This window comes from Sinohyriopsis cumingii, chromosome 2 (genome assembly GCF_028554795.1).
Source record: "Sinohyriopsis cumingii isolate HCF-2022 chromosome 2, ASM2855479v2, whole genome shotgun sequence".
In the NCBI taxonomy this organism is placed as follows: Eukaryota; Metazoa; Mollusca; class Bivalvia; order Unionida; family Unionidae; genus Sinohyriopsis; species Sinohyriopsis cumingii.
In genome coordinates this window covers 146,763,773-146,785,167 of record NC_142962.1, presented here as the reverse complement: position 1 = coordinate 146,785,167, position 21,395 = coordinate 146,763,773, and the positions used below count along the sequence as shown (strand labels likewise).

The 21,395-nt window shown below is 36.6% G+C and overlaps 1 protein-coding gene across 1 annotated transcript in view; it reads left to right on the top strand.

Moving 5' to 3' along the window:
- Window positions 1-12,486: 12,486 nt before the first annotated feature.
- LOC149806031 (dynactin subunit 4-like) overlaps window positions 12,487-21,395 on the top strand; it is a 38,923-nt gene continuing 30,014 nt past the window's right edge. The window contains exons 1-2 of the mRNA XM_089950884.1: window positions 12,487-12,689; window positions 17,530-17,600. Coding sequence (XP_089807010.1) covers window positions 12,561-12,689; window positions 17,530-17,600 — 200 coding nt within the window. The 5' untranslated portion in view covers window positions 12,487-12,560. The remainder of the gene's footprint in view (window positions 12,690-17,529; window positions 17,601-21,395) is intronic.

Below are 21,395 nucleotides of genomic sequence, written 5' to 3'. Positions count from 1 at the left end.
GTAATTCTAAAATTATTTTTATTAAAAAAAATAATTTTCATGTGCAACTCGCCTGTCACCTCCGAATATCAAAGCGCCCGGGTTCGCTTAGGAATGTATGTTATTACCAACTCTCGCGCTTAGCGATCTAACAATTGCAGAATCGAAAATCATCCTGGACAGCCCTCTGAATCTCTAAAATTTCCTTTAGCACTTACCAATTTTTTTAACAGTGTGGTGGCTCGTACTGTGATTTATATTTCACAGAAAATTTACTGAGTATCGTTTTTCGTATTTCGCAACTCTGTTCGGTATAATATCTACGAGCAAATCGTCTTTGACTCGCAGTTCCTGTAACAGATCTAACATTATAAACTTTTCACCTCTGAGATAGGCTCGAAGTTGATTAAGAATTTTATTATAGGTCGCTTCTGCTATTTTATATGAAGTATTTTTCTTCTCTTTTTTGGCTCCATCTATTTATCTATTGTTGATAAATATAAACAAATACCTATCCCCGACACAATTAACAATAATGGGTTCGCGGTTCCGCTGGCTGTAGTAATTCCAGCTGTTATTAGTAATATTGGAATATAATTCAGCGCGCTTATTATTCTGATGTAACATTTTCTGGCACGTCTGATACAGTAAAAATTTTTTTAATGGTAATATTTATATTATTTGATCAGCTTGTCTCTATCGTTGTCTTGGAAACCAGATGAAATATGATTGAAGTCTATTATTTCTTTTTTCGTCATTATGAAACTGTTTCTGTAATTATTTCAATAACCGTATTAAAAGCATTTTCAGTTGAAACATTTTCAATCAGAGCACTAAATCTTATATTGACTGGATCGGCAATAAACTCTCTGTACTTATCATACACTTCAGATGAGATATCATCGTATCTTATATCTGGTAAAACTGGGGATGAAAATGGAGGGTCAAAATGTATTGATATTTCAGTAATATCATTAACTCTATCACGATAAATATCTTCTGTTTCGTCGATATAACTAATAACATAAGATAACTATACCAGTTTAAAATTTATAAGTACCAATTACTGCCTGAGAATTTCATATGCTGTTCCAAAACTTAAAATACCGTGAATATCAGCTTCCCTTATATATAGTTATTTCATCTTTTTGTATTTTACTTCTGTCAGAAACTTCCCAGCTTCTTTTGTATAGTTTTTTAATGCAATTTTTTAAAACTATTTTGTATTTCATTATCTTCATAAGTAATATTTTTTTTATAGTTGTAATTTCGTCAAGCTCTTGATAAAATAAATCTCGTTCGACATCATAACTCAATTCTAGACTGAATTTCTGATACTGCGTTTAATGCAGCATTAATGTGATTTACGTTATACTTTTCTTTATCGCCGGTGAGAGAGTCTATCAAAACTAGATATGCTGTTGTTAGCAGGCTAGTGTCACTACTGTTATCTACTATTTCTAACAGCGTCTTTTTATCATAATAGTCCATACTGAGCACCCGAAATACTAGACGGTTAGCAAATGTGTCCTGGAGCTTACGATTTTGTAAAAACTTGTTTCCTTGTTTCAGCTAGTTTGTCAAGCTCCTCATGAATCTTCTTTAGTCGCTCTTGTTCTGGTTTCTTTCCACCATGAAATTTTGTTTTTACAAGGTTAGGTTTTTCAATGATCAAAACATTTTCTTTATTTAGCTCGAGCAGTGTATTTATCAAATATTTTTCAACTTTTAACCGCCGCTCCTCGCACTCACTTACAGGACAGTATTTACTAATTATATAAAAGTCTCTGATAGCGTATCTCAGTTGAGGGCCTCTCATTCCTGAAACCCTAGCAAAATTGTCGCTGTTCTCAGTTAAACAGGGGAAACGTACAGTAAATTTTCATTCGAACAATTATATTTATTGCTCTTGCTTCTTCCGCATTTTCTAGGTCCAACTGATCAACATCAGCTATTTTGATCTCCGTTTTAGGGTTTAGTATAAAATTATAAAACTGTTTTGCATCCTTGATTGATGGAGGATCAATAGACATGATGTATTATAATTACATTAAAATCACAGCGTGCTAGTACGCCAGACCTACACTAGGTCATCGAGTGTATGTATCTGAAACATCGACAAACCTGGGAAAGGACATCTTGCATTGAAAACATAAATCCGGAAATACGAGCACTTTTTTATGGTTTCTTTAGGATCAAGTGTAAATATCCGAGAAGTAGTATTAACGTTATCCTGAGAAGTATCATCATAATGTTCACCCAATCCCCATACAGCTCATCCCATGTTGTATTATCGTTAGATCCTTCTAATTTCCAATCATAAATGGATCCTATATTAGCATTTAATTGACCTCGTAATTGAAATTTCCATATTGCTACAGCAGCTGGACAAAGTATTTTAATCCAAAAGTTTGATATTTCTCCGTCTGTGATCCGTTAGATGTTGTTGGCATCCGTTAGTCTCGAGAGACGATGGAACTGCGCCCATGAGAGATGTCCCGGTTGGTGGTTGTGCAGCGTCTGCTGTGGCTAAGTAAGTCTTCCTTTTTATTTTTATTTTGTTATTTCTTGGTGCAGTAGTTGCAGTTCGCTTGTCAGGTACTCGCGTACCTTAAGCCTTACGCACCCAGCAAGGCAGACGAATTGTGGCGGGACGGCACCTTATTGGCTGGGGGATGCCCAGTTTGAGGCGGGCGGCAGCTGTCCAGTGAAACATGTTAGTCTCTCCCACCTTCAGAAGCATCCCCTGGCGTCTGGCTCTATGCGAATCGAGCGGTGACTTATAACCGGTAAACTGCTGATTCCCGTGTTGTGTCGATGCTGTGGAGCGAAGCTGGAGTGTCCTCTCCAGGGCGCAAGCCTGGGCAGGGTGATATGGAGAATCAACTGTTGCCCATGCAGCTGATCCCCCCTCTCCACGCAGCTGATGGATCCAAGGGAAAGGATAAGCCGATACGTCATGGCACCAGCTGCGTCGCAGGAGATGCCGAGATGACACTGAAATCAATGCCAAGTCGCCTTAGAGACTCCGTCTCCGGATTTTCTGCTGGGGTTTACTCCCTTAGCCTTTCCCATGAGAGGGTGTAGTCGCAAGGCAGTGAAGGTTTGAAATCGGAGTTTACCTTCTCCTAGATGGGCGACCACCCAAGGTTAACGAGCCCCATCTGCCCGAAGCATTTGGTTTTGAGGCGCCAGAAACTCGCCTGTCATCCATTCTCCAGTCAGTTTAAACAGGTTCCGCCACTCGTGAAGGCCTGGAGCTGGATTTGGTTGTCAGAGGCTCTATGGTACGTAAGCCATTGGGAGATTTCCAAGGGAAGTGGGTGCTTATCTCCCACATCCGCCCCCGGCGATGACAACCCTTGGAACCCATCCGTTAGATATAGGACTGTTAAAAGCAAACGCAAAACTTGGATTATTATCCGAATAATAACTTTATGCCATTGCAATAAAGCTATAACGTTTATTAACAGGATCAACAAGACCTGGGATAAGACCGACACTATTTTTAGCTCGTTTTGTAATACTACCAATTGCTTGCGATTCGGTAACACTATCCACATACTGTTTATTGGTAAGATTGGATGTAGATACAGGCACGTACGTAGAAGTTATCTTATTATCAACCATATCGATCGCACCTGTTACCGTACCACCGGATTTGTAAGATAATTGGCATTCACAGAAGTAATTGCACTTGCTGATGCTATACTTATTTCATCGTCAACATAAAATCTATTTCTTATATCAAATGGGGTAATCGGATTATAAGTCGTTGTTATTTTATTCGAGCCCATGTTTAACATACCTGTAATTGTACCATCGGTTTGCTTAACGTAAAGTGCACCAGCAGCTCGACCTGATACATCAATGGCATTGTTTGTTGCAGTAATTGATCTCAGGTCAACATAAGATCTATCTGTAACAACATATCCAGAAGTTGCGTTATATGACGTTGTTATCTTATTCGATCCCATACCTAACGCGCCAGTCATCGTATCGCCGGATAATATTACAAAGTTGTCCTTGACAAACTTTACATTTGTTACAGAATCGTTATTGGTCAAAGTTACAATACCAAGTTGGGTATTAAACATTAATTCCCCACCCATACCTAACGCGCTGGTCATCGTCCCACCAGATAATGACAACTTAGAATTATCTACCTAGCTAAGTTGTTCATAGCTTACCTCCTGTGAATTATTTAAGTTACGGGGGTGGGTGGGTATTCGGTCTTAAGATTTAGCTCATGGTCATCTTTCCACCAGTTATTGACAACTTACTATTGCTAGCAACATTAAGCTGGGCAAAACTTACTGCTTGTGAGTTATCTACATCGATAGTTGAATATGTTAACTCAAGGTCTACCACTCGCTGACCTGACATACTTAAGTTACCAGTTATCTTTCCACTCGACAATGATAACCATTACTGACAGCATTAAGTTGTGCAAAGCTTATTGTTTGTGAGTTATCTGGGTTGATTAGTGGATATGTTGTTTCTAGATCTAGCACTCGATGTCCTGCCATGATAAGGTTGCCGGTCATTGTGTCACCGGATCGCTTAAGATAACTTGTCAGTTCAACATCTGTAGCTGTAGTTTCTGTTGTTTCAGCAGATGAACTACTGATTAACATACCAAATTCTGTTTTGTAGCTCGTGTTATTGTAATTGCTGCTGGCAAAATTTTGTGGACGTGTTATATAACGAGCATAATAAACTTTGATACCGATCGAGTAATAAAAAAATAAACACAATTTTGCGTTACCAGGTTGCCATTTCCTGATAGTAGGACGCATTGGATCTGACAAAAACAAACTTACTAATGAACTTGCTACTCAACGACATACTCAACTATGATCGGGTGTATATTTATACGATCAATTCCCAGCAGTACAAATATGAGTTACTGAACGAGTACAACGAAAAACTACAGGATGAACTTGGTGCTGGCGACGATATATTTGTTATAAGGACACCCGAAGATCTTGTTCCTGTTGCCTAGCTAGACTCGGACGAACATAAGATTATCGTTTTTGATGACATCCCGTTGAGCAATGCTGAGATGGACAAGCTCAAGAAACCGAAGATATAATGCAATTTATCTTGGCCAGGACTTTTATAACGTCGATCGTTTTATCAGAAGAAATACGGGTTGTTTTATGTTGTTTAACGGACTTTACAATATTGACGTGCAAAACATATCACGAGAACAATGCGGTGATGTTTCAAGAGACAATTTTGTTGAGCTGTATCATGAGGGTGCTCATAGGAATCACATTTTTTTCTTATTCAATAAACTTGCCAGAGATATCAAGCACATGTTTCGATGCGGAATTGACAGTTCTTAGATTGTAAAGAAGTATAAAATAATGTGTTATTCACAATAATGGACAAGGCGCAGACAAATCTACTAAAGAAATATGTTGCTAAAAGAACTGCGTTTAAGATAGAACTTGAGCAGGAACGTACTGGACAACAACAAACCGCAGAAGAAACGGCTACACTGTTTAAGCCTATACCCGAATCTGTACTAGGCAAACAACTCGGTGTTGATAAAGTATCACCAGAAGATCTAGAAAAACTAAAAGAAAAAGGTCTACGAGAACTATTTGAAGAAGGACAAAAGAAAGTTGCCAAGGATATTATTGCAAAAACTGCTTCTGAACTTAAAGACGTAAAAAAGCCCCAGCAAAAGTCGTTTAAAACAAAATAAGTTTATCGTAAGGAAACAAATTGAACCTGAACAAAATTTAAGAAAGTTCCAGGATATAATGACTAGTGGATCTGAAAAATTTATTTTATGGGTAAGACATATTGAAACAACTATCAGCAAGTTTGGACAGAATATCTCAGAGACTGCTCAGATTTTCTAAAGAAAAATAAAATAAACATCGACAATGCTATCTCAGAACTAACAGAATTTTCACCTTTGATGAATTATAAAATTGTTATGATTTGACCAGCGATGATGAAAAACTGAATGTTGTTGATCTTGCGAAAGATCTTATGAATGGAAATATAGCAAATGATATATATCGAACAAAACAATAGAAGAATATAAACCCAAAAGGGGTAGACCGCTAGAAAAATCGTTTGGTACATTTATAGCTTTAGTTCTAAATTAAAAAGATTTGAGAAAAAAAAACTCTTTATAGTCGTCTGATGCTTATCTCATAAAAGTCTACCTCGAAGTCAATAAATCATATGAATCAGATAAATCAGATGAATCAGACAAATCAAATTCTGAATATGATAATGTATAAGAGAAAGAAGGCGGTGGATTAAAGATATTTAACTCGGCAGCTGATATTATTGATCGACTGATGCTGCTTATATCATCGAAGGAAGCTGGAAACACTAGCACATAAATTTACAACGAAATGGTCGAAATACTTGATCATCTGAGACCAAACGGATCCTTAACGACTGACGAATATTATGTGTTACACAGCGATCTGATTCGCTAATTCGAAACTGTCTTAGTTTTATATGTGAACAATAAATAAGAATGTCTTTGATGACACTGTTACTTGACTCATCTCAGGCAACATCGAGCAGCGCAAACTTTCCGCGTTCCTAGGTCCCCAAAATAATATGAGATTGGATTAGTATCTGCTACTGTCTGACACTCTATGGCAAAAGTTAAATCTAACGTCAACGAAGATTTTACGCTCGGGTTGAAAACCAATGGCGTCATCGACTGGAAATCTGCTAAGATACCACAAGGCGCATACAACGCCTCAGATATCAGCAAAGCAATAAAATATCTCGTAACTGCTGGCAGTAGTGATATATGATCTGATAATTTCGAAATAATTTCGAACTACAACACGCTACGAGCAAGAATAACACTAAAACAAATTGTTTATAGATCTAAATAGCAAATACAAAATCGGATCATTGATCTGATTCAATAAACAACAATACAGATCTAACACATCTGCAAGGGTATCATATGACAGCGAGTCAGCCGTCAACATCACAGATGTAAATACAATCCTGATAAAATGTTCTATTGCAACTGGGTCATACACGGCACGATGTAGCCAATGACAAACGATTTATTCGTGTAGCCCCGATGTTCCACCGGGTTCTTTTCATGCAAGTCGATCCGAGACAGATCCTATCGTATTAGTGTCGAAAATCAAATATCATCTATCTTGATGACACTTACATATCAATCAGGTCCCCAGACTGATCTTAACAACGAAAGTGTTACTTAATATCTTCATCTGCGCGTCAGTAGCTGACCATAGTGAGTTAGCTCACCGTAGTCGGTTAACCGACCATAGTTACCTAATCACAGCCAATTGTATCAGACAATTTGTATAATAAGATGAAACAACGAAAACTTTATCACAGGAAAATAGTAGGTGGTTTTATCGGAAACATGTTTTCAAAGATAATAGAAAATATACATGGAATAGCTCACAACGTAGCGCCGATCGCATTAGACCTGTCAAAATATTTTGCAACAGGATCCGCACCTGCAGCAGGAACAGTTGCTAGACAAAAGATAACTGATGTGGGTGGAGTGCCAAGTTGTTCGGATATAAAAGAGGTTATTGCTGAAATAGCACCATCATCACAAACAGCAAGTACGATCATACAATGGACAAAAAAATTGTTGTCTCCGGTCGGCGAAGAGATTGTTAGAAAGTTAATAATTCGAGATAAACCTCAGAGTGCTCGCACTCGCTTTGATGTTTAGGTGATTGTAAAATAATCACGATTTTGTCTGACGATTACAATAATAATGTCTACAAAATATCTTGACCTTTTTGTTGTTGTTGAGTTTAATTATAGTGGCGTGACCTTGCCGATGAGATAACCATAGACGACTCTACAACGGAGTTCGAATATGTTGAATATCTCGACGAGAACTCTAATGAGCCTAACAAAATGGGCATCATTTCATACTCGAGATGAAGATGTATTTTTGCTTCCTCATAAAGTTGTACTTGAAGTTTAATGTAGTATAAAAACAGCCGCTAATGGTAATGTTGACGTCAATACACAAGTTATACTTGTTAATAAAGGATGGAGCTTGTTTAAAAGCGCACGCTATCAACTTGCCAGTCAAACAGTTGAACACATTTCTATGCACTTGCCAATTGCAAGTACTATTCTTAACGTAGCATCATTCAGTGATGATTACTCGAAATCTATTTCAACAAACATGATGTGGTTCAAAAACACTGGAAGTGGAAATGCAGTTTCAAACGAATTTGCATATTTTGGTGAACTTGCAGCTGGAGCTAATAATGGTGAAGGAGAGATTATAGTAAGAAATTCTCTTAGAGCAAACGCTGCTACATTTAGAATTGAAGCACCACCACCAGCAGCAAATACGGATGCAATAAGAGCTTCGCTTATAAATCTTTGTAATATTCTTGAAATTACTCCACCTGCAGCTGATGCTGTCGGAACTGTAATGTTAGCGGTGGCAAATCATATTATAAATAACACCACTGTCAAAAATCGAACATTCAACGAAGGTTACGCTAAGCGAAAAGCGTTTTCTAACGGAACAAGAAAAATCACGATGATGTTACCGCTGTCCACACTATTTGGGTTTTGCCGTGACTATAACAAAGTATTTCGTGGTATAAAACATACGCTTATACTTGACAGAGCTAATCTAAGCTATTTTTTGATGAGAACTGCTGCTGCTGCTGGTGATCCTACTAATAATTTTCAGTTTGTCATTTCACGATTGGCGTTATGGATTCCTCGAGTTGTTGTATCCGTCTCAAAACTAATAGAACTTGAGACAATGTTAGCCGCTTACAGTAGAAAAATATATTTCGAACAGCATAACGTTTACCAAATAGCTGTACCAAATTCAACCGATAACACATGGCGAATAACAAAAGCGCATAGCGAACAGTTACCGAGACATATATTTGTTGTATTTCAAAGACAAGAACAACGTAATAATCAACTACAAAACAACTCGAGTTTTAATATCGCTGACGTCAGACAAGTATTTGTGATAATAAACTCTAAGCAATATCTTGAACGAGATATCGAATCCAATTTTGGAGATGATGCTAACAAAAATTTATTTCGTGTTTATATGTATCTGATGGAGGTGATGCAAAAGTATCTGGATGCTGACAGTGGATCTCAGAAATCAGTCGAGGAGTTTCGATTTCTTTACCAGATGTTTCACTTTGACGTCAGTAAACACAGCGAACGAGCTAATGGATTAACTGCTGATATGGAAGAAACATGGACGTTAGGAGAAAGCTCCATCTGATGCATATTACGCATACGCGCTTGTAACATCTGACAGATACATAAATCTTGACGCTGTCAAAGGTAGAATGACTGCACAGGTGAAGTGTTAAAAATAGTTTATCTGTCAAAATACATAATGAAATACATTTTGCATGAGATTAACCTGTCACAAGGACAAATACAAAAAAAAAAAAAAAAAAAAAATAGCACGAACTATAGCTAAACCAAAAGCGGTTTCATTAAATATAGATTTCAACATGCGTAGCGTTCCAACTAAATTACTTCTAACACAACGCCCGATATCTAAATTGTTAAAAGGCAAGCCTTTTATAACTGATCTGTCAGTGGAACAAATAACAGCATTTGCCAGACCGAAAGCGCTGTTTGGTGGATCAGTAAGAACAACGATGGCTACTTTAGCACGAAAACTACTGCCAAGATATTACCTGTGCTAGGAACTTCAGGACTAGCTGCACTATCAGGTGCAGTACCATGAGCGACAAAAAAAGCTGCATCCGGAGACGGAGTCACCTGTGACGGAATCAAATAGTTGCTGTAACAGGGGTCTCTATAAAATCCAAAATTTATCTGATCAATAATTATTAACAATGCCAACAACACGAGCACGAAAAACTTATATGAAAAAAAAAAAAAGAAAAAAAAAGTACCACAAGAACGGAGCGGTTTCATAGGTCCGCTGATAGCAGGGATAGGGGAAGCCTGTTAGGGATAGGACGCGGAATGCAAGTATATTTGAAATTTTAGCAGCTCAGTGATTTAACAAAGGTTTCATATATCCGATAGTCTTATTTTTCAGTCATTTTTCCACTCTTTTCAGTTATGTTTTTACTATTTGTCTCATTGTTCCATAAGCAATAGATCTGTTCAATCTTCTGTTGTTGCATATACATGTACTTAATTTGCTTATTCATCACCATAAGTGAGGTTCTTTGAAGCTCTTTTAAAGCGGTATAAAACACCAAAATAATATGGTGTGTGTGATTGTTGTATGTGTTATTAACAATCCAGCACAATTACCGCCTAAAACTGTGCTGTGTGTTTTTGTGTGTCCAGCAGCTTGCAAAGTTGCCTCATTCCGTTCAAACGGTTGAATGATTTCAGAATTATGTAACATTTTGCTATGCCTTTGCGTGACGTAGTAGGGTCTATAAAGTAGAACTCCGTTTCAGCAACTTCATGTACTGAATCACGTATACTGCTCAACACTGACGTTGTCTATTAATTATCGATTTTTTTTTATTATTATTTTTTTAATCTCTGTAGAATGACATTACAAGGTATGCGAGACCTTAGTGCTGAACTGTAAATTCGCCCTGTACAACTTTATGTATTTACCCACATCAAATTCGTAATTTATTTCTTCTTTGTACTGTAATCTTTAACAATCCAGATATCAAGGCTGGTGCAATGTAACTGGATGATAGCGTCATATAAAGTAATCCGAAGATCTTTTCTGAAAAATCAGTATATATTTATTTAATGCTTCGACAAATTAACATGTTATGCTCTTGAATATTTTTTCTTTGGCAGAACGATCTGTGGCCACACATTTGCCCCGTCTAAACTTAAAAACAAGCATTCATTATCCCTGGATACCCATATTGTTGATTAAAATATTTCTTTGAAAACTGTTCAGTTCCATATAATGTAGCTTTATGCTATTATTTATGATGTACTCAACACATTTCATTCAGTATGCGTGTTCCCTCTACCGTTATCAATCCACAACAAAACTTGGGTCTTTGGATAAAAGCCCCTGTCTGATTTGTTATAATTTCTGGATTGGTTAAGATATTTTTATTGTATTGTCGTATCCTTTATACAGGTCGAGTCCGTGTATATCGCTTTGCTCGGTTAAACTCTTCAATATTTTACACACGCACGGGGACGCCTGTGTATGTGTGCCTGTGTCTGTGTGGTGCCTCGATGGTTCAAATATCTGGCTGCTACTAACAATCCACATTTCTTTTGCCATTCTATACATTTTGAATGTTCGAAGATAGCTCAAATGACTGGCATCGCACGATACTCACGAAATTAAAAGATTGGCACGTTTCAAAGAGACACGAGAATGTCACTTCCAGAAGGTGCACAAAATTTGATGAGAAAAACTTCATTGCTGATGTTAGTAAAATTCACGTCATTGACACATTTGATGATATTAACGATAAACATTGAGCAGAGTAAAAGTTACTATTAGATGTCATTAATAATCATGCACCAAAAGCAAAACTATCACAAAAACGATACATCTCCCTAATGAACAGTGAACTTGTTACAAGGTGTTCATCTAGCGTGGGTACGTGGGAGAGCCTGCCAGTAGCTTCTCGTGGGTCGGTGGTTCTTTCCTGGGTTTTCCAGGGTTCTTCCTCCACCAGTTATACTGGCCGTCATATATGGCCTATCTTGTGCTGAAAATGGCGTTAAACCCCAGAACAACAACAACAACAACAAGGTGTTCATCACAATCAGCCATTAGAAAATTACATAACTCTCAAACTCAAACCTGTTGTGACTCAACAAGTTTTAAAAATTATGAAAGGTTTTGATACAAAGTAAAATCTGCAGGTGTTGACAACGTAACTCTTAACATTCTTAAATTATGTTCAACATTTGCACACTCAGAAATTAGCATACTCTTTAATTGACCAACTATCCAGATCGTCTGAAAGATACACAGGTAATCCCAATACACTAAAATATATGCTCCTATGGATAAAGGCAACGACAGACCAGTCAGTATTTACCAGACACTTCTAACATTTTTAACGGCTTCTATGTAATTAGCCCTTGTGACAATATTTCTCATAACTTTTCTATCTTTGTATATAAATGTGTTTCGATGTCCAACCACACTACTAAATCTGGTGGTGGAGTGGAGGTTCGCCCTGAACAATGACTTGAATGCATATGCAATCCTAATGAACTTGTCCAATGCTTCCATCCTTGGAAGTATCTTTACTGAGTTTGTAAATATTTTCCAAAGCCTGCTCGTTAAGTGAATTGCCGGTGATGGCCAAATAGAATGACTTAAAGTACATTTGCATTGACCATGTTTATATAAACAAAAATATAATTATTGTTATTAATATCGCTTGGGAAATGGACTTAGAAAAACTTGTCAGTAACAGTTTGCATACGATATGAATTGGATGACATCATCTGTATGTTGGCCAGTCGTCTGTGAACTATGGAAGCTTACATTTGCTTCACATGATTAATGAGCGTCTACGTCCGAGAATATAATTAATGGCCGGTTCTAAAATGTCTGTTTGAATACATGAATTGAAAAATCTTCCGCAATTTTAGAAGCAATGGCCACGCTTTTAGATGTGAATGTTGTGAAATATTTGTGCTCGTGCGGAAAATGGGAACCGTTATGCAGATTATATCTCTGCAGACACTGTCAGAAACTTCGGAGTGGCGATTGTGTTTTGCATGAAGTAGGTGTAACCTGTTTTCGATGAACATCCCAGATTAAATTATAATCTTCCTATCGTGTCCACACATCTCTGTATGCGGAAATTTCTAAAGATATAGGCATAATCTGAGTTTGCATTGCAGCATCCCCCCATCATGGCACCATCTGGAGCGGGATACTAGATCTAAAAGTTGTTCACTGCCTCCGTTCTTTTCTTTCCAAGTCATGTCTGGAAGAAAAAAAAAGTGAAGAACAACTTCTTGGTCTGGGCTTTTTTAAATGCAGAAATTAATTATACTGTAAGCCTTGAAATACATTTAAGTCTTGCAAGAAAGCAAAGTTGATCTTTTTGGATTCACCTTTCAGATTGAAAGCATAGCAAAATCTTAAATCTGACAATCTGCCCACATCCTTGATGTGCTCATTATATATATATATATATATATATATATATATATATATATATATATATATATATACAGGAAATATAGCATGTTAATGATAATGTGAGCCATAATTATGCAAACTTGGATAAACATAATAAAATACAGATGGGTATATATATATATATATATATATATATATATATATATATATATATATATATATGCTGCATGAGCACACTGGTATAAGTGCTGACCAGAAACCCATCTGTATTTTATTATGTTTATCCAAGTTTGCATAATTATGGCTCACGTTATCATTAACATGATGCTGTTTTTCCTGTCTAAACTGTCTTGTAAATATAAACTTTCCATATGGGATCTTTGTTTAGTACCTTACAAGCCAATACAGCATGCAAAACAACTGCAGTTGGTTTTATTCTTTATACCTGCCATATTCATTGAGTTAAAGTTAGCCAAGAAAAACAGCAGTCACATGATCTGCTTCACTTAGCAATTGCCCATTTCTTCCACTAACCAATGGAAAAATTCCTGGTTCAAAGAATTTCAGTGAGTCACATCAAAGATGAGAGATACCACTAACATATGTTTGTGTGTAGACAAAAGACAAGCATTCACTAGTCTTGTTTCTTGGAAGGTTTACACAAAGGGACAAATTGGATGGAATATTATTCCATACTCAGATGAGTAGCTGATACATATAGATTCCTACCAGTAGTATTGCTCTACATTCAACTACAGAATTATGTAGAGATAATTTGGGTACCCATCTTTTGAAGTTGCTACGCTAATGTCACATTGGGGAAAACTGCCTGCCCAGCATTCATATTTTGGGTGTCCTGGATGATTTGTCCACCCCTATATTTATACTGCCTCTATGATTTTATTTAAGAAGTCTGAGCATGAAACCTCAAACAATATTTACAGGCAGCTGTCAGAGTGTTTTCAGTACCTTTGTGACGATATGTAAAGCTGAAAAAAGAAGAATCTACTTTTCAGTCTTTCTTCATTGGATGTAGATCGAACTGATGTATTGAAAACCATACTACTGTAATTTTCAGACAATATTCAGACAAGCATTTTAGCTTGCATTATGTCAAAATGCTTGACTTACAAGAGGTAAGTCAGTACACGTGATCCATTGTCATTGCACACTGGCATTGTAAGCAGTCATGTTGAGGTTCACCCTATAGATAGTATCTGTCCATCAGGTTTGCATGTCCAATACATAATTGGCACAGTATCATATAATATATCATATCATTCCTCCAGTTTATTCTGTGCAAGGGACGCCACTCTCCAATACTGGGTTTGATGTTCTGAAGTTAGTTGGTTTAGTTTTATTTCCACATACTTTGCCAAGTATGAATATGCTAATTTATACAATATTTAAAATATATTTAATCTTCTACATGTGTGAATACAGGGCAGGGCAGTTTTTCAAAGCTGGTTGCTAGGTGACAGCCATGGATTTTCAAACTTTTTCTACCACTATGGGTGTATATATCTGTGAAGGTACTATCCACTTTGAAAAAGAGTAGGTCGTGATGACCCACTTTCACACATAAGGAATAGTTCAGTTTCGCTGATTATTGTGATAATTTTGTTCATGTCTTAGTGTTTGCATTCAAGTTTTGCATTCAGGTCAGTTTATCTGACACTATTGTATGCACAGTCATGAAACCGGATAGGTGCTTTTGTCTTGGAGGGTACTTCTCACCTTATGCAAAAGTAGGTCACAGTCACCCACTTTTCATGCTCCATCAGTTTGGTTGGTTTTGCTTTTGGCTCAGTTCCTTAGATATGTTTGTTTGTAGAGTCAGGAAGTTTAATGTTCTATTTATATTAGGAATATTAATTTCCTCAGTGACCTAGTGTTAGGTCACAGTGGTTAAATTTTCTTGTTCAGGTGACTGTTCAGGTTTTTTTGTATCATATCACAGTGGTGCAGGTAAGATAGCATTCTGTGAAATTCATGTTTTATTACTTTAATGTTTTTTTAATATCTTTATCCTCAATTTCTGTTTGCACATACTTCTGTTTTTCTACACAGATATTAATATTTGCATAGCCTCTTGAGACAGATGATGTTAAATTCAGACTATATATTACATAATTCTCTGTATAAATTTAGAGATCATCTATTTCTAACAGGTTAAGGAAGAGTCCAATCTGATTAAAATCAGATCTCCACTGTCCTAGGCAGAGATCTGACAGTGACTGGTTAGGGGTCTTGTTTTGGTGACCTTTGATTTAACCAATGGAAATGCAGCTTTCAGAAATTTGGAAGTGAATAAAATCGTTTGGCAGACATTGATGCTCTTCAGCCATGATGCTGAGTCTCCCAAATGCAAAGGTGTAAGACTTCATCTGATTGGCTGATAAAATTAGCAATTATGGTAATAACATAGGTCACCAGAATATGACCCATAAGTATTCACAGTCAGATCTTCACGTAGAACAGTGGAGATCTGATTTTAATCAGTTTGAGGAGGAGTCTTACTCATTACTAAAGTTAAGGAAAAGCTGTTGTATACTTGTACTGCATGCGGAGGAGGCATCTTGGTTTGGTCATGCTTCTCTGTCTGTCCTTAGAAGCTTGTTATTGAGATTGTGCCACTAATAATCCATCCATATATAGATAATCTAATTAGATTTTCATGCCATTACAGCAATTTTCAATTTTATTTTTATGCATTTTTGAACTTTTACTGCTGGCATATATTGTTAATAATCAAAACGTTGTTGCACAATAAAGCAAATAGCTCTTAAAGTAGATAAGTAAGTAGGCATATTTGTATTCATATGTCAACTTTTTACACATTTGTAAACATCTTAGACTTAGACTTTGTGGCAAAAACCTTGCTCGCACTATTCGGCAAACGTTATTGAGGTAGACAAATGAAATGCTTTTATAGCAATTTTTCAGATAAAATGCTTAACTGAATTATTTTTGACAATAAAAAGAACCATGAAAATTAATTTCTGTCTTTTGAGGACTTTATCTCAATAATTCCTATATAAACATTGGTGCAGTCATGTGCATCAGTAGTAACAGATACAAAGCAGTACCTTGCAGAATTATTTTCAAGGGTGGCAGGGGCAAACATGTAGTGGTCAGCTATTAAGTTTTATGGGTGTAGGCCAAAACAAGTTTAGAGGTGAGATCATATGGATGGGCAAGTGCCCCCCCACCAACCTTGCCCCTATGTGCGGGTGCCAATTGTAACATGCAGAGCAGTACCTTGGCAAGTGTATCAGTAGTAACATATACAGCATTACATTGACATTGTATCTGTAGGAACAGATATAGACGAGTATCTTGCCAGTGTATCAATAGTAGATCAGTACCATGGCAGTGTATCAATAGTAGATAATGCCATGTCAGTGTATCAGTAGTAACATATAGATGATTCAGTATATTGGCAGTGTATCAGTAAAAACATATTGAGCAGTACCTTGGCAGTGTATCAATAGGAACAAAAACAATTAAATTGGCAGTGTATCAATAGTAGATAATGCCATGGCAGTGTATCAACAGTAACATATAGATGATTCAGTATATTGGCAGTGTATCAGTAAAAACATATAGAGCAGTACCTTGGCAGTGTATCAATAGTAACATGTAGATCCGTACCTTGGCAGTGTATCAGTAGTAACATATACAGAGCAGTAAATTGGCAGTGTATCATTAGTAATATTGCTGATCAAGGGGAATTATGTAATAGTGAATGATTGTTTTGGGGGACCAATCAAGAAGGTGTCATGAGTCCAAGAAGCTGTTATGGCAGCCTTTCAGTTGACATGAATCTATAATTATACAACTTTTGGCATGAGGAGAAACCATTTGTAAATAAAGCTTAATATGTAATATAACAACCTATATGAGCTGTGGCACAGGAAGTAAACAACCTTTAGAATTACTACAGAATCATTATAGAAATCCAAAGATGGCTAAAGATGATTTAAAAAGAGAATTAAGAAATATATTCACATTGGATAAGACCAATAGCTGTCTGAAGTGAAGATGGATTTTGGCTAAGCATGTATGTAATCTGTTGTTTCCCAAATGATGGATAAGTGCTTGAAATCTCTTGTCATACAAAATGCTGGCAGATTCCAAACTTATTCATGTATGATTTATGTGCATCACTCTGTTTTGGAAATGGACACTAAGAACCAAATAATAATAATAGGTAATATCTAAGTCTTAGGAAACCCAGTCTGATAGTTCGGTTGTGTTCGGTATTTTGGTATATCCCAAACACTGACATCATTGCAAACAATAAATATGCCAGTAAACTGACCTACTTACAAGACAACAGGATTGTTTCCAAGTATTAGAACACTTGTAAGATTCCAAAGATTATTCACTTTCCAAATTCAAATGCATAATATGTAAATTTTTATAACTCATGAACCCACTATAATACTATAATGCATGTTTCATTTTTGCAGGTTGACAGCCCCTACTGCCCTAATTGCCTTGAGAACATGCCATCATCTGAAGCAAAGCTGAAGAAAAACAGGTCAATAAATATTTTAATTTATCAGTTGGCAATAGGGCTGTTAACGGGTACCCGGGTAACCAGGTACCCAGTCGTAGTGAAAACCCCGGGACATAGAAAATTAATGACAAGTACCCATTCACAAAATAATTTGTCAACAACACTATCAAAATATCATATATGTGTCGGTGACACCTGTTCATGTTAATGTTGACATTCTTCAGTATTGGCGAGATAATACTACATGATATCCCAGTCTGGCTGCCCTTGCGCGAAAATATCTCTATTCCAGCAACGTCATTTCCATCGGAAAGTACTTTTTCGAGGACAGGACATGTTGTAAACAGGAAATGTGCATGGCTGTCGCCAGATACGGTCGATATGTTGTTTTTTTTTAGCAGGAACTGGAAATTTTGTGGGGGACAATGATTATATACTTGTACACTAGGACAGACTGGTATTATTTAGCTTTGGTAAATTCATTCTTAGTTCATTCAGTTTTTAGTTTTTAGTTCATAAAAACATTCTGAAAACATGGCAGTTATCTGTTGCACACCAAACATTCCATTGGATTACTGCTCACTGTTATCACTCAACTAGGTGAAACATCTACCTGACTGCATCCTATTTAAAAAAACATAGATTGGTAGTCATTTATTTCTTTGTCCAAACAAAGTGGGTCATAAAGCTTTATAACTCCAAACATTTTAGTTCATTTTTTAATTTTTTTTTACTACTTACCTAACTGTATTTGATCACCATAATTTTTATTCATTGAGGGGAAGAAAAAAAAGATTTGAAACGGCAACAGGGCTTGAAAATTCCAAATGTATTTATGAGTGTCTGATTAGAAAAGACAGCTCACTTTTTCAAGATCATCCTTTTTTGGACTAATGGCATTTTAAATGGACTAAGTATCATTTACATTGTATGATGAGTAAAATTGATGCAGGACAAATAAGAATTTCACGTCATTTTCCCTTTAGGACAAGCAGCCAATGGAAAAGCTTTTGAGTCCTGGTCTATATTAATAGTGGGTGGAGCATTCTCTTTAAATCCAAGAAATCAGTTGTGCTTAGCAAGATAGTGAGACATTGATATCACATTTCTGATGGCAGAATTGGTAAAGAGATAGATTTTGTTTTCAAGTTGACATACATCATAGCACTCCTGACAGGTGAAGACATAATTCCAAAGAATCCTTGTTAATGATATATGTAATTTGTGATCTTGTTACACAAAGTACAAGTGTAGATGTCACTCATGCCTTTGGCCTGAATATCTTACTTCATATCTTGAACATCATTATACTTGTTAAGATGATGAAATGGGCACTTGCTTGAAATTCAGTGCATGTCTTGCTGTGTCATGTAGATTCAGTTATACGCATAGAAAAGATTCAGTTTTCTATTGAAGCTGGAAGAGTGGTGATATCTTTTACTGTTTATATAAAAGTGTATCTTGCTAGATGGTCATTTTGCAGAATTGCTTCCTTACTATTTATCCTTGAGCTTTTGGAAGAGAAAGAGACCATGTAATCCTACCTGTGCAATTACTGAAGCTAATATGTCTGAAAATTTTGTATGTCATTACCCATCCAAATGTCAACACGTTTTGATGGGAAGTATTCAGATGAGACTCTAAGGTTATGCTCCATTGAATACATTTGTTGACCTGCGCCATAATTTGGAAACATTTGGTTCTTGGTTTTGTTGTTACTGTTGAAAGCTTGACCCATGAGTTGCATATTTTGGGTCGGTGTGTAAATGGGTGTGGGGACAAAGCAAATGAGCAGGCACATGTATTTTACTAATACAGTGGAGCCTCGTTAATCTGGACTCCGTTTATCCGGAAACCTCGCTATCCGGACATAATTCAACGGGAACGGAATTCCTAAACGTTAATTTGCTCTGTTAATCAAGAAATCCGCGTTCTGGATCCGGAAATCAAAATTGGGGACCAAAGTGTAAAATTACTTTAAAACTTGTATCGATAATCCGGAAATAATCTGTCCAAAAATAAGAAAAATAGAAAAATCGTATATGAAAATACAGTCATTTGGATAATACAGATTCACCTACGCAAATTTGGAGGTGTGCCAATGTATCAATCTCTGATTGTTAAAATTCTAGTGGTATGTTAAAGTTATCCATTAATCACATGATCATGTGTGTGGAAAAACTAGGTAGCGTGACCATGTTGTAACCAGCGATTGTAATAAACAATGTCTGTTTTAGCTAGTCGCCGACGGGGGTGTTAATAATTAAATAATCACACTGGGATCAAATTGTCTATGCTTTTTGACATGACATTTGGTAAATAAATTAAGTGTGTTATTAAGCCTCTTTGTTGTTTACCAATTGTATGTAACAATCATAGTTTATTGATGGCTGTACAAATACAGTTAATTGATTTAAGCTGTGGACAGTATAGGGCTTCATATCAGAATAAAATGTGGACGTCAGTTATCAGCTCATTAGCAACAATAACAGCTGTAAAATACGACTAATAGAAATGACTGCATTTCATTAGTTTACCGTAACGTGAGATATCAGTTTGTATTCATTGTACATTTTACATATATTATGGCGACACCATCAAGCAAGCGTAGACGAGTAGAGATACCGGCCAGCATAAAAAAGATCTGCCAGCACAAAGATCACCCAAAAGCTACCATTCAAGATATACACCAGCATATTATGGCTTATTCATCCTTAGTCATTGGCATGTCGACATTTGCAGACATCATAAAAAAAAAAAACGGGCAAATGATTTTCCATACCTGCCGACTCAGCAGACCTAACTCGCACTCGCCACGCCAAATATCAACAAGTCGATGATGCCTGTCTTCTTGTGGTTCTCAGACATGTGGACCCACCATGCCGCCGTCACCGATGAAATGTTCATTGCCAAGGCAAAGATACTCGGAGACCAACTCAGCATCACTGACTTTGCCTATTCTCGTGGTTGGCTACAAAATTCCAAGAATCGGCGGGGCATCAAAGGCAAATTGTATGAGGGAGAAGCAGAGAGTGTCGACATGAACAAAGTGTTCATTGTCTAAACTTATATTTACTGTACATGTATGTAGAATCGCATGTTATAATAATATGAAATAAACACACGTCAGTAGAAGTATTCATTAATTTATTTCAACCATTATTGAATATGCAGTACAATTACAGCTAGCATATACATGTACATGTATATGGTGTGATGACATCGTAAAATAAAAATGTGCATGATTCAATTATCTGGAAAGCTCGTTAATCCGGACATATTCACTGGGAACGAATGTGTCAGGATTAACGAGGCTCCACTGTACTCTAGTCTCTTTTGGTTCTTTTCTGTCTCCAGTAGGGGCCTTGGGTGGATGAGTTGCCTAAAGTGCTCACTTTATTGATCACTGCCATCTCACATCTGTCCACATATTTTTAGTGTCAGTCTTGGCCAGTGTGGATATGTGAGAAAGCTCACCAGTAGCTTCCTGTGTGTAGGTAGATCTTACCAGATTTTCCCAAGATCTTCCTCCACTATTTATACTGGCTGCCATACATAGGCTATCTTATGCTGAGAAATGGCATTAAACCTTAAACAACAACTGTCGCCATTATAGTCCAAGTACATCCAGTTTTAAATCTTGAATTAAATAAACATGAAGGAATAAGTGACTTTAGGGATAATAAAATTTGTGCCAAAGTTGTGATAATCTTCTTACTATCAAAACAGATCTAACATATTTATTACACATTATATTGAGCATTGTTGTAAGATTTCTTATGTTTATAATTTTACCTCTTGTATATCTCCTGGTAC